The following is a 14,281-nucleotide window of genomic DNA, read 5'->3' as shown; positions in this document are numbered from 1 at the left end:
TGCTGTTTCTAGGGTGCTGTTGAGCATTGCCTCTTTGTGTTGGTTTTGATACTTCAGAGCACAGATTTCTCAAATGTGTTATTCAGTGGTGCAAGTTGTTATGGGAGCTAGGCTTGGCTGTAGTGTGCTGTGACAGTTACCCTATTACAAGGGTAGTATGTGAAAGAAATTTCCCTGCATTTTTTATAAACTGGCTTTATAGGAAAGTGGGAGCTATTGCTGTCATCATCTATCTTGTTGTGTTCTAGTAGTGAGGGCTCACCAGCACTTCACATATTTTGGTCTAGCTTGAAGTCTTCAACTTGTTAGGAAATTCAGAGCTTGAACACCTTGCTAGGGAGTGCCTGATTTAGAATGAAGCTTCATCTTGCTGCCGTTTCAGGGAGAGGGTTTAAATGTGGCTTTGACATTTGAAAACAACCCAAATTTTCGGTCAGAATGATGTGATTTTCTGCTTTGTGTGTGGAGATAGTTCATGCATAAGGTGGGCTACATATGGATGAAAGAAATATAGGAGTTTGTCATCAGAGCTGCTGTAGTTATTGAAAAGGATTTTGAGGAAGCTTTTTGGGGTGTACCTATGTGGCCTGCTCTGATGGCTATTGCAAAAAGGCTTACAAATCTCCTGAGCTTCAATTGTTCTTGCCTCCTACTCTCACAGTAGTACCTTTAGTGTTTTTTTCATTGCTTGTTTTCCCAAGGATTTCCAAGTGTTTATATCTAATAAACATTTTTATGCTTATCTGGCAGAAATGAAAACTGAGGTAAAGAGAAATTAAGCATGTTTTATAGTCTTAGTGAGCAAAGAGTGAGTCTGAACATAGAACAGATATTCTGTGGCCTCTGGTGGTGTTTTTAGCCCCAAGAAGAATTTGATTTATGCAAGAAAATGTTTCTGATGGATTTCTCTGCTTTTAGAATACTTTTGCATTTCTATGGTCTTTTCTGTAGGTTACAGGCTTCAGTTGAGTTAAAGTAGAAAATTTTACACACTGTTATGCTAAAAAAGAAATGTCCTACTGGATAGTAAACAGCAGCAGTGTTGCAGGTATGGTAGCTTGGAAGTGATGTAAAGCAAGAAGCTGCATCTGAAAGAGTTAATGGAACTGCCAGCTCAGTGTTGTGCCAGGGCTGTTTATTTTGACACAGTTCCCTATAACAAGGATCCTGGATTTCTTAAATGTGAGGTATCTGCTGCTGGGGTTAAAAATAATGCCCTCTATTGGTAAAGTCAGGTAGAGGCATATGGCCTGTACTTGAACCCAGCAGCGCAGGGGTGAGCACCCACATGGCTTTGGAAAGCTTGGCTTCTCCAGATGCAGGGAGAAGAGAACAGGAAAACAATTGCTTTCTGCCCCTTCACCAAAACTGTTTTTCAAACAGGCTGTTTCCCATCTCGGGTGAACTCTTGTTCCCTTAATGCAGCTTTTACTTTTGAATTACTGCCCTGGTGGTCTTGACTGAGACAACAAAGCTGAACTTCCCCTCTTCACAGAAAAGACTTGTATGTTACAACTGTCCTCATTAGTGCAAATAATGGCGGATCTAGCCCTGGGAAAATAAAAGCCACAGGCCACCTGCATAGTTATCCTGTTCACTCATTCATGCATTTGGCTGGCTGCAGTATTTTGTTTTACTTTGGGTCATGTTTGCTTTGCCATGCTTAAAACCTGAGGTAAAGAGGCAGGGATTATGGCACTGACAGTCCAGCTGTATCACCCATTGCTACTAATTGATCAGCAGCGGGGGACCTTCAGAGCACTCTTTAACATCCTCAGTTCTCCATTTTGATAAGAGAAGCAGTTTGAAGTCCATAAACGCAAATGTGCTCCAGCTTATGCCTCCTGGAGCCTGAATCAGATGCTTAAATACCAGCATCTTGATACTAGCAGTTTTGAAACCAAAGCTCCCAAATGCAAAATCTCAGTAACGCTAAAATCAAAGAAAAGACCTGTGAAACCAAGCCTCAGCAGTTGCACAGATTTTGTGAAGTGTTACTTATTTTTAATTACAGCTGCTCCTTGGTGTATTTCAATCTACCAAACTGATGAATGAATTAATGTCTTTTAGGACATCACGAAGATTTTTTTTAAGAATGTTTCTTTTTTTTTCCAACCGTAAGGTCTAGGAAACTTTAGAACATTTTTATAACTCTTGCCTCCTGCTGCAGTAATGTATGTCTTCAATCCAGTGACTGTTTAGAGCAATGATAGTATGAACATATTGAGAGACACCCACGTGTTAAGTTTCTTCTGTTCATGCACAAAAGGTGTATCCTCTAGAAATATACTTGAATGCTAAGTTTTTCTGTTTGTTTCTTCTCAAATGTTGGCATGCAGGAGTTTAGCAGTACTAAAGAGAGTAAGGATACTTGTTGAATAAGAGCCTGTGCGGGTATGGGATGATACAGAATGAGAAAGTGACATTTTCTGCAGGAGTAGAAATAAGGGTGAAGTAAGAGGGAGGACTGAATGAGTAAGAATTTCCTATTCAAAAGTGTTGTTAAGTCAAACATTTTTACTTAATGGCTTTTAAAAAACATGTTCTTAATGATTTCATAGCTTGAGATGTTACTTCATACCATTTTCTATTTCTGTTTCTGTTTTCAATGTTCAATTCCCATCACTGTAAAAGGAGTATCTTTTTGTACTATTGCTAGTTGAGTTGCCTCGTGGTAAGATGGATACCTTAAATTCTGCATTTTTAGAGCTCTGTAATTGGGTAAGTCATTGCATTAGATTATAAATGAAAAAGCTTCTTTGTCTGTCGTTTCTCTTAAAAGCAAAAGACAAAAGCCTGATCAAACAATTTTCTTTCAAAAAATAAAAAAGAACCATTAAAAATAAGAAAACTCCAAATGCACTATTTGATGTCATTATTTACTTGAACCTCCTATTTTCACTCATTATGTGCCCAGTCTGCTTTGCAGGAAAGATTTTAAGTTCTGTAGAATTGACTCATAATACCTCAGCTTAGTATTAGAGTTTGGCATTAGAAAGAACTCTGATAGATACCCTTCTGCAGTATGGCAGTTAACTCTGCAGTGTAAGTGTGATAAAAGAACTATTTACAAGAGTCTTGCATAGTATCTCCACTCTGTGAGCACATACAACTTAAAGCAAAATATTGAAGGATGTTATTTATGATTCTTTAATATATGCTTGAAAATGTGACTTTCTGTAAAATTAGTAAACCCCTATTTTACTTGGCATATTATTGCAGCAGAACCTAGAAGACCGGGTAGTTCAAGATCTTCAGTGATGTTGGATATTGTATAAGCATGAAAGGGTGAATTCCATACTTGGCTTATGATTGGACAATAGTCAATACAAGTGGGAAATGGGAAAGATGGTGTAACACATAGTGTGCATGCCACTCTTAGCCACTGGGGATCAGTAAAGTACTACTCATCCTCTCAAACCTCCATACTAAGAGATACTTAACAGTTGCTTGTCTTTGTCCTTTTCTAGATTGTTGGAATCCTGACCCACACTCTCGACCTTCCTTTGCCAGTATCCTAGACCATCTCACCGCCATAGAAGAGTCTGGTTTCTTTGAAATGCCCAAAGATTCCTTCCACTCCCTTCAGGAAGACTGGAAGCAAGAGATCCAAGAGATGTTTGATCAGCTCAGAGCCAAAGAAAAGGTAAGTAAAGGAAAACACTCCATGCTTGTGCTCTCTAGATTATCATTTTCCCATTTCATAATTCTAACAGGGATCATTGTTTAGTGCATCCCAGAGTTAATTTTGTATGTGCTTTACTGGAGCTTGTAATAAGTCCCTGGATCAATGGCAGGTTATGATGCACACAAGGGCAGAATCATGAGTAAAATAAATATTTGCATCCTGAGCTGCTACTCTTTCTAATATTGTAGTGAGCTGCCATTATACACTGTGCAAACTGCTATGATGAGTTGTCTTCATTGTTTAATGCATTTGATAACTATTTCACTGTTAGCATCTTGATTGAGAAGCCAAATGATAACTGTTAACAGTAAAAGTAGGAGGTGTAGTTTCAGCTCATACACTCTAGCAAACATTGCAGCTTTGATTCTGTTAGGCTTGTGTTTTCCAAGTTTTGAGCACAGCCAAAGTGGATAGACTATAATAAACATGAGTGCTAGCAGGTGAATGGACCAATAACTGATATAATTGAAGCCTGTTTGGGTAAATAGCAGGAAACAAAAATGCTGGCAGGAATAAAAGGAATTATGACTGTCAGCCTTAAAAAGTAGAAGTGAAAAAGCTGAAGTTTTCTTCAAGCATACTTGTAGAAAGCACACCTTCCTGCATCCATCTTAAGGTCCTTTCAGAGACTGTCTTTACAGTTGTTGGTATGACATACTGCAGTGGAATCACTAAAATAATATTTATTCTTCTAAGTTCATGGTCTCTCGCCTATAACTGAATTTGTAATAAGCAGCCAACTTGATTTGGGCTCAGAAGCTGGGTTTAAGAGGCAGAGAGAAAGAAAAGGAGACTTTGGGGCAGGGGAGAGAAGTCCTACAACAGTACGTTAAACATTTCTAGTCACATATTATAGTAGCTTTTGGGAAAAATAAAATAGCTAATAGGCATTTCCCTGCTGCTATTGTCCCATGGCATAACTGTGTTAGAACAGTTTTTGAAAACCAGAAACTTGAGCAGACAAACAGAAGACCAAACAGTAGTAGCTAGACTGCCCTCAGGTTTTGAGTACTGTATTCCTCTGTAGCAATGGGCAAAGAGAATTTTACATCCTGTTCACCTCATGAGTAAAATGCACCAAAATTCCGTGGTGATGGGACAGGTAACAATGATGTTATTAAACAAATACAAAAAAAATCTAAACTAAAATCTATCTGACAATCTGTTTGAAATTCAACTTGAAGTCTTCAGTTTTTACCTTTGGCAGTGGAATTAGCCAGCTGGAGATAATTAATCTGAGTGCTTGTTTTGTCCTTGTGGTGAGAGGAGAGCAGTGCAGTGAGAAGACATTTTGAGATTTCAGGGACAATTTTGGTTGATTCATTTTGCCAACAAGGGAAACATTGAAAAGTTTTGCTTATTCATCTTTATGCCTAAGGAGCAGCCACGCTTGGTGGAAAACGATGGGAATGACCTCCTGACGATGTTTTCTTTTTTGTGTTAGAGCTGTGGGTTTTGCTATTTTAATGATGCACGAGATGGCAAGTTTATTTTTAAACAGTTTAAGTCAGTACTGAACATAGGTACTTACTGAACAGGAAAGTAAGGATTAATTCTTTTCAATGATACGAATAAATCTTCCAAAATGGATTCCCATATGCATGGTACTCTCCAATGACTCTTGTAAACATGTTCATGTCAGATATCCAGCATATTTTTTCATGACACTGAATTTAGGATTCAGTGCCTTTTCATAGAATCACAGAATGGTTGAAGTTGGAGGGACCTCTGGAGGTCATGGGGTTCAATGTCCCTATTCAAGCAGGGCTATCTAGACCCAGTTGCCCAGGACCACTTGCAGTTGGCTTTTGAAGGAGGAAGACTCCACAACCTCTTTGGGCAACCTGTGTCGGTGCTCAGTAGGCTCACAGTAATAAAGTGTTCAGAGGGAATCTTCTGTGTTTCAGTGTGTGCCTGTTGCTGTTTGGCCTGTCACTGGGCACTGCTGCAAAGGGCCTGGCTCTATCTTCTTTATACCCTTCCTTCAGGTTTTTATATACACTGATAAGATCCCCCTTTCCCCCCACCCAAGCCTTCTCTTTGCTAGCCCATCTCTCTCAGCCCTTCCTCATAGGAGGGATTCTCCAGTCTCTTAATCATCTTCATTGCCCTTCTTTGGACTCTTTCCAGTATATCCATGTCTGTCTTGTACTGGAGAGCCCAGGACTGGACAAAGGACTCCAGGAGTGGCCTCACAAGTGCTGATGTCCAGGCTTTAATACTGATATGAAGGGCCTTGAATAGCAAGCATAGAAATTCCTGGGGGCTGTTTTAGGGTTTTGGCTTTCAGCGGAGCCTTTAAACAGTGGTGCTAGCAGTGCTGTGAGCACAAGTCATTGCTGCTGTACCTTCAGGATAGGTAATGTTAGTCTTAACCCACAGGCCACAAGGTAGCATTTTGTTTCTCCTTTCTTATCTCACTGCAGGAGCTGCGCACATGGGAAGAAGAGCTGACTCGTGCTGCTGTTGAACAGAAGAACCATGAGGAGTTGCTACGAAGGCGGGAACAGGAGCTGGCAGAACGTGAGATTGACATCCTGGAAAGGGAGCTCAACATCATCATCCACCAGCTGTGTCAGGAGAAGCCTCGAGTGAAGAAACGCATGGGGAAGTTCAAGAGGAACCGGCTGAAGTTAAAAGATGGCAATCATATCAGCCTGCCTTCAGGTTGGTGACATGTTAGGCTGTGTCAGGTGAAATGGGAGGAACAGGTGAACCTGTAGCTTTGGTAGCTCCTTTCTACTCGTAACTTACACATTAGAAAGTATTGGATACACTTTGGGAAAAACGTGCTTCTTTGGGATCCAGAAACTAAATTGGATGCTCCTGTGGCTAGCATTCCTCAAAGTTCCAAGTATGAAGGCCAGAAGTAAATTTGAGATGTTACATGTTTGTTAGTCAGTGGCTCTATATGGTTCACGGTAAAAATGTTGCTGTTGCGTTTTAACATATTCATACTCAAAATGATCAGTTTAATAAAGGAGGTACATAAAAAATGATAGAGATTCTTGCTCTGGGAATATTTGACATAATGATGCAGCAGAAACTGTAATTGCTGGATTTCTTGGTGTGGGAATCTAAAAATTGTCAAAAATACGTTGATAGCTGTGAGACTACAGCCCTGCATTGGTCATATTAACACACCAGTGACTTCTAATACCACCGTTCTAGAAGAAATGTTAGATATTGGGCAGGTGCCAGGGAAGTCACTCTTAAGAGTGAAGATGGTGACTTTCAGAAATACAGAATCTTTAGCATTTCTGCTGTGGATTCTGTATGGAGATTGAAATTCGTAAAAGAACAAAAATGTGGGGTTTGTAAATCACCTAAGGCTCATCATTACCACAAAGTGATGGCTTACACTATATTTGTTGTTTTCTGAGAAAGTTTGGCTGTTCAGAAGAGCATGATAACATGTGTATGTGAACTCTGCTTTTCTTTAGGTCTGTAAACACCTCTTGCTGGTGGTTTTGCTTAGCTTAAGAAACGGAGATATAAGTTGAAAGGAATTTATATAGGGATATACTTTGGCATAAATGTCAGTCAACACATGAGGATCTATGTGTGTATACATCTCACACATGCACTAAGAAGATATATCTTCATGAGTGTGAGTGCACATCTTTGTTCTGAAGTAAATGCATGTACAGCGGGGGACAGCAATTAGCTGTAAAACTTCATTTCTACATAGGTCCTGTAGATTGTGCTCTTTGAAAGTTACCATAAATTATTCTTTCTTTTTCCTTACATTAAAAGAAGAATTGTAACTGCGTCTTTCTGGTTTTGTCTTCATTTTTTTTTCTTTTTCTTTTGGTAAACAGATTTCCAGCATAAATTTACTGTGCAGGCTTCTCCAACGATGGATAAAAGGAAAAGCTTGATCAGTAGCTGCTCCAGCCCTCCTGCAAGTCCTACCATTATTCCCAGACTCAGGGCCATACAGTGTAAGGAGCTCAATGTAGTATTGAATTTGGAAAATGTGCAGTCTGTCAGCGTGGTAAGATGTCAAGATTGCATATATAGGACAGGACTGTAAAAAAAAAAAAAAAAAAAAAAAAATTGCTTTCTGTCCTGCATGTATGCATTTAGAGAGAAAAATGGAGTGTGGTGGTGATGCGGGCAAGTATCACCTTCTTTGGAGTCCAAACCTTACTTACCCAAGTTCTTGAAATATTGCTGTTTGATTGTATAGAAATTACATTCCTTAGGTGTACAGATTAATTTATTAAAAGTACTGCAGACTAGATCTGTGAAACATCATTGAAGTGGATTAAGTTACTGTTGGAAGGAAAGAACAACAAGGGCGCTTGTCATGAAAATAGCATTACCATACTAAACCAGAATTAGGCAGACAAGCATATATTAGAAGTACAAAAGGAATGTTAATTCATTTGTAGTGTTTGTATTGGCTATCATGACACTTGCGTATCTGGTATCAAACTGGTGGTTCTAAAAGAGAAATCAGTGATGGAATAAAGTTATAAAGCTTATCTATAATAATTTTGAAGGGATCTGGTTGTTAGGTATCTGTGTGATTGATAAATGGTCAGAATTATGGGAAAGTAGCCTGAATGGATGTTTTCATTACTATTCCTGTTCAGGCCTATGTTTTATTCTTTATGTTGCTGTGGAACCAATTCTTTAATTTGGGTATCTATTTTTTCTTTCCCATTTCCACTGTTCTTCCCACTTGTGAAGTGGCTCCTGCCGAAAGCAGTAAAACGTGGGGACGAAGCTCAGTCCTTCCAAAGGAAGAAGGAGAGGAAGAAGAGAAGAGAGGCCAGAAGAAAAAGGGACGCACTTGGGGACCGAGCTCACTTTGTCACAAGGAACTAGGTGCAGGAGAAGATGGGTAAGAAAGGGCCTGGAACCAGACTGGTTTCTAGGTTCTAAAACTGGTTATGAAAGTAAACTGACCTCTAATTAACATCAAGTAAAGTCAGTCATGAAAAGATTATACAGTGATTATTCACCCTTCTGCATTTGTCTCTGAGCATAAGGAATATGTATGGCAGCATAGGGTTGCTGTGCTAAATTGCAGAGACTGGATGAAGCTTTATGTTGAACTAGTGTTGAGACAGTTCAGTTGTGATCTTATTCTCAAATATTCTCAGTCTGATTTTACTCTCAAATAATCTCAAGGATATATGGCAAAGCCTTAATTGTCTTTAAACTTAGCATTGATTAGTCCCAGACTGTTGCTGTGGCATGGGTGATCTTTACCCTGTTTAAGTTTTCACGCTGGTGGTGTTACTGATTTTACAGAAGGTGACATTTGATGTAGCGTACCAGTTAATCTCTTAAAAACTTGCAAGCTAAATGGGGGTGAGCCTAGGAACAGGCACTTTTATTCATGACAGTATTGTATTAATGCCTCAACATAGTTGAGGTTGCAGAACGTTATTAAACACCAGAGGTGCCATGTTACAGTTGTGGGGAAGTTGTTTGCAATTTGCTGAGCCAATAAGTCTTGTCACCTTATCACTCCTAAAGAGAGGTGCTTTTGACTTCCCAATAGAAAAAGGCGACAGAGAAGTAACTCAACCATAAGACAACAGAGTAATAACCTTCCTGTTATTTAATCTAAATAGATCACAGGTAAGAAATCTGTAGGTTCCTGAGTTGTCATGCTGGTGATTGAAATAGCTGATTTTGCTGGTAGTGCTTTCAAATTGTTCCAGTTGCTCTTTCCTTGGAGCAGTAACAGATAATACTGCTGTAGTAGGAAGGTACTCTAAGTTGACATGTATTGAATTGTTTTCAAGTGCATAATGTTGTCTAATTAAGAGGATGTGCAGCTATTCTCTGCACAGGTCTTTGGGGTCTGCTTGTAATTTGGGGGGGGTGGGGGGGAGAGAAGGAGCAAAAAATAAAAGAGAAATATGAAGATTTTATAACCTTGAGGCAAACACGGCAGGTCTTGAAGTTATTCTGGTAGCTATTTATCTTTCTGTTCAGATTGAGCTGTGCTTTGTCAGTAGCAGCAAATCTTCAGTCTGTTTTTTGCAAGGGAAGATTGCTCTGAGGAGTCATAAGGAAGCAAACGAAGTTGATGTGTTCTGCTGTACAATAAAGGGCAATTCCCAAGGCCCTTTAGATAACTATGACTGTAAAGTGAAGACTAAACTGAAGATTACCGCTGGCTATCACTTACAACTTTGCTATCTCTGCATATAGAGAACAGAATACGTGTTTTCTCAGCTCCATGGAAATCTCTCCTTCCTCAATAGTTGTCTACCCATATTGTAAGAGCTTTGACATTTACTTTTGGAGGTGATCATACTGCTAACATGGATTGTTTTCACTTACCAGCTTTCCCTTAATATGCTGCTCTATTTATAGTATTTACCCTAACTTGCTGTATACATGGATAATTTAGCTACAACATACATTAGTTGGTCGGTTGTGTTACATAGCTGAGTATGGTGTGGAGGGAGTAAGTCAGAACAGACCCACATGCTGGATTGCGTCTCTGTTGTAAAACCATGTGGTTGTATGTCTTGACAAGTAGGATTCAGCACTATGCTATGTGGATTCAAGTTCATAGCAGGGTACTGCTTTTTTTTTTTCCCTGGTGGTAGGTTTGCCTTGGTTTAAAAAGAAAATGTTTCATCTGATTTTTGTAGTGGTGATTTCTATCATTCTGTGTTTATAGCTGTTGGTTATCAGCAGAGGTCTTTTGACTGCCATGGTGTAACAAATGAGGGAGGGACTTTTTGACTTTTTTTGTATTTTAAGGTGCTGTAAAGATGTTGCAAAATGTCTTGCTATGTGAGGACTTAAAATCTGTGTAATTAAGATGGATACATGCATACCTTAAGTAAGCAATAGAGAATATAGAAAGGGGGAATAAAAATTGATTGTGAGCATGGCACATTTTCTCCCATCTTTCTACTGTTTCAGTCTGAAAGCTCTGGTAGAAGGATACAAACAGTGGTCATCCAGTGCACCGAACCTTGGGAAGATCCAGAGAACTGTACCTGCTTTTCCAGGATTCACCAGCTTAGCCGAGATGGGTAAAGGAATTCCCTGGACTTTATGTTCTCTTTCCCACTTCCATTCATATTTGAATGAACCTCTCCTTTCCTGATCTTCACCTGGTACCTAACAGCAATGTTTTCATTTTGGTGATATCAGTTTTTCTTTTATTTTTTGTGAAGTAACTACTTTCTCCTTCTGGATTTTCTTTTTGTTCACCTCTCTGCTTGTGCTTCTTACCTGTCAAGATAGCAGTCTTTTCTTAATTCCCCTCTACCTCTCAGCTCCTTTCCTGTTACTGGTTTTTAGATGTGGAGCATGGTTACATCTTCACTTTCAAGGAGAGAGCCTTACAATTTTCCTACTTTTTGCTGCTCACTCCCAAACATATAAATGTACTCTAGAGTAACTGAGGTGTAGGTTGCTTCTGTAATGCTGTTCTGCAGTTGATCCCCAGTAGATTAATGTGTTACTAATTTCTTCCACTTTGATAGTGTTTCCAGTTACTTGTCTCAGCCTATCGGCTTTGGAGACAATAGCGTGTGAGTATTTGGCAGTTGGTGAATGATGCTTGCAATGAGGACAGTTGCATCTTCTGAGGAGAAGCTTATTTTCATGTATATTTGTAAGACGATGAAATTTGCCAGTGAAAATGTTACATCCGTGCAAAGTCTGTTTTCGTTTGCTTTCCAGATGATGAAGACAGCGAATGTCTTAATGGGGAGGGCAAAGTGCATCCTTCACCTGGGCACAATCAGTCATACCTCTGCATCCCATTTCAGAAGAGTGAAGACTGGGATGGCCCTTCTAGTGATGCCAATGAGGAGTCCACCCCTGTGAACTCTGCTACTAGTACCCCGCAGCTGACACCCACCAACAGCCTCAAACGTAGTGGCTCCCACCACAAACGATGTGAGGTTGCATTACTTGGTTGTGGAGCAGTGCTGGCTGCTGCAGGCCTGGGTTTTGATCTGTTAGAAGCAGGGAAATGTCAGCTGCTGATTGAGGAGGAGCCAGAGGCACCTAAGGAAGAGAAGAAGAAGCGTGACAGCATTTTCCAGCGAGCTGGACGCCCACGCAGGAGCACTAGTCCACCTTCCCGAAAGATCTTCAAGAAAGAGGATCCCATGTTGTTGCTAGGCGAGCCATCCACATCCCTCACTCTTCTTTCCCTGTCTTCCATTTCTGAATGTAATTCCACCCGATCCCTGCTGCGCTCAGACAGTGATGAGATTGTGGTGTATGAAATGCCTGTCAGCCCAGTGACTGTCAAGGCTCCCTTGCCAGCCATTACCAACCCACTAGTCAATGTCCAGATCGAGAGGTTCAAACAAGACCCCAACCAGTCCCTGACTCCCACGCATGTGACAGTCTCTTCCCACACCCAGCAAAGCGGGCACAGGCGCACACCTTCTGATGGGGCCATCAAAGGGAGTGGACTAGTTGTCAATGGGTGCCCAACCAGTGGATGCCCTTCCAGTAGCTGTTTAACTGGAGGTCTGGGAGCAGGTAGGTTTTCAGCCATCTTGCTTTTCCTCTTCAGAATAAAGACCCAAACAGTATAATTACTTGTTAGGAAGTAAACATATTGCTTGTACAGCATCTGTTGTGATGGCCAGCCCACAAGAAGAGCTTATGGATGCTATCTTTACACAAATAATGAACAGAATAATGCAGAAATGGTCTCTGTTCTAGCATCTCTGCACTAAGGAACTTTCTCTGCTCCCTTGTGCTGTGCAGCAGAGTGCAGCATTGTTTCTTAGACAAAGATGGTCCCAAAGTACAAATATTGTGCGGTTTTGGCAGTTCCTCGGGATTCCATCTCTGTTGCCTTTATACTGTAGTTTGTAGTGCCATTATGATTTTGAAGGAAATTCTGATCTTTAAGGTGGTGAAAACTGGATCTCTAAAGCAGTTTGTGGCTGTGCCGCTGTTGCTCTTACTCCTTTGCAAGCAAGAGGGATCTTCCTGGATAGGTGGTAGTCTCACTGTTGGAGTCTTTAGGAGTGGCTGTGACTTGATAATTTAAACCATGCTTTCCTGTTTTCTTGCCCTAGTAATTCAAAGGGGGGAAAAAAACTAAACCAAAACAAAAAAAGGACTAGAAGAATAAATTCAAATCTGATTTAATCTGACTTTTCCCGATGGTAAAACAAAATGTGATGTTATCTGTTGAAGGGCAGTCTACTGTAAAATGTGGGTTAATGCAGCTGAGAATACTCATTAAAATGATATTCATGACAGTTTAAAAGTTACGTTGTGTTTATAAAAAGAAAAACCAAACACCATCCCCCACCCTGAAATGAAAACCAACCAGAAGCTTCCACCGTAGGCAGTGATAAATGGCTCTTCCAGGAACTTGGTCTTGCTCGCTGCAAACAGGTGTCACACATCCTGCTGTGCAAGTGTCTCCCTGATCCATTCAAGCTGTTAATGGGTAATATGCCCTCCGAAGGATTTGGAGAGTCCTCACCTCTGGTAGGAGGTCAAATCCATGCTCTCCAGTCTGAAAAATGAAGAAAACAAATGAGAGAATGAACAAAACTCACTGCTTGTGCTAGGTCAGTGAAACAGGTGTCTTGCAATGTGTGTTGAGAACAGTGTAGGGGTAAAGAAGCCAGTTACTTGCTTCAGACTGGTGTAATCTTGAAGATACGGAGTTTGTAGATTCTGAATGGAGGCTTTCTGCTTTGAAAATGTTTTCACAATGTACCTACAGTAAACTAAGATCTGTTGGAACCATTTAGCAGTGCCATCTAACATGTTTCCCTCTTCTCTTACATTCTCTGTTTTGGATAGGTGTGTTAAAAACACCTAGTCCAAGTAGAGATCCCAATGAGGTCCCTCGCCTGCCAGACCCCAACCTTGTTTTTCCTCCAACCCCGAGACGATGGAATGCACATCAAGACCCCACACTGGAAAGACCCAAGACATTGGAGTTCCTGCCCCGGCCACGTCCTGCAGCCAGTCGGCAGCGGCTTGATCCCTGGTGGTTTGTGTCACCCAGCAATGCGAAGGGTGAATCTTCTGCCAACAGTTCAAGTACTGATACTCCAAGCAATCTGGACTCTTGTTTTGCTAGTAGCAGCAGCACTGTAGAAGAGAGACCTGGACTGCCTGCACTGCTTCCTTTCCAGGTGGGTCTTCCTGTAGAGGAGCGGACACTGTTGGACATAGATGCTGAGGGGCAGAGCCAGGACAGCACCATTCCGCTATGCAGAAGTGAACTTAACACACACAAAGCTGCAGCATATGAACTCAAGCAAGAATTCTGGTCTTAGTATGAAATCCACTGGGGACAGTGAGCCCCTCTAAATTCAGTCTTACTTTTTGCACTGAGAATGCACTTTGAAGACAGATGAGATGGAGGGACGCTACAGAGATCATATGGTGCTGCCTCTGCTGAAGATGTGTTGTTCAACTGCCTGATTTTTGTCTGCAGTTGGATGAAACATGGCAACTCCGAGCTGCTGACTTTTGCTGTGGGGTTTTTCTGTAGTCTTCCCTGCCCTCTTATTGCAGTTTGAATCTGCAATGAGCTAAAATTATCATATCAAAGTCTTTGTCACTGACCTTGTAGGGTTTGGCACTTGCAGTAAGTATATTGGTATCTAT

General features: G+C 40.8%; 1 protein-coding gene across 1 annotated transcript in view; it reads left to right on the top strand.

Annotated features, from left to right (window-relative positions):
* The window catches only part of MAP3K9 (mitogen-activated protein kinase kinase kinase 9), a 51,297-nt gene extending 37,350 nt beyond the window's left edge, over window positions 1–13,947 (top strand). Inside the window, exons 5-11 of the mRNA XM_086462333.1 lie at window positions 3,471–3,646; window positions 6,115–6,355; window positions 7,510–7,632; window positions 8,387–8,540; window positions 10,592–10,704; window positions 11,360–12,175; window positions 13,466–13,947. Coding sequence (XP_086318459.1) covers window positions 3,471–3,646; window positions 6,115–6,355; window positions 7,510–7,632; window positions 8,387–8,540; window positions 10,592–10,704; window positions 11,360–12,175; window positions 13,466–13,947 — 2,105 coding nt within the window. The remainder of the gene's footprint in view (window positions 1–3,470; window positions 3,647–6,114; window positions 6,356–7,509; window positions 7,633–8,386; window positions 8,541–10,591; window positions 10,705–11,359; window positions 12,176–13,465) is intronic.
* Window positions 13,948–14,281: the final 334 nt, after the last annotated feature.

The sequence above is a fragment of the Leptosomus discolor genome, chromosome 3 (genome assembly GCF_034619465.1).
Source record: "Leptosomus discolor isolate bLepDis1 chromosome 3, bLepDis1.hap2, whole genome shotgun sequence".
NCBI lineage: Eukaryota > Metazoa > Chordata > Aves > Leptosomiformes > Leptosomidae > Leptosomus > Leptosomus discolor.
The sequence above is the reverse complement of the archived record's forward strand: the minus strand, read 5'-3'. Positions and strand labels throughout refer to the sequence as shown.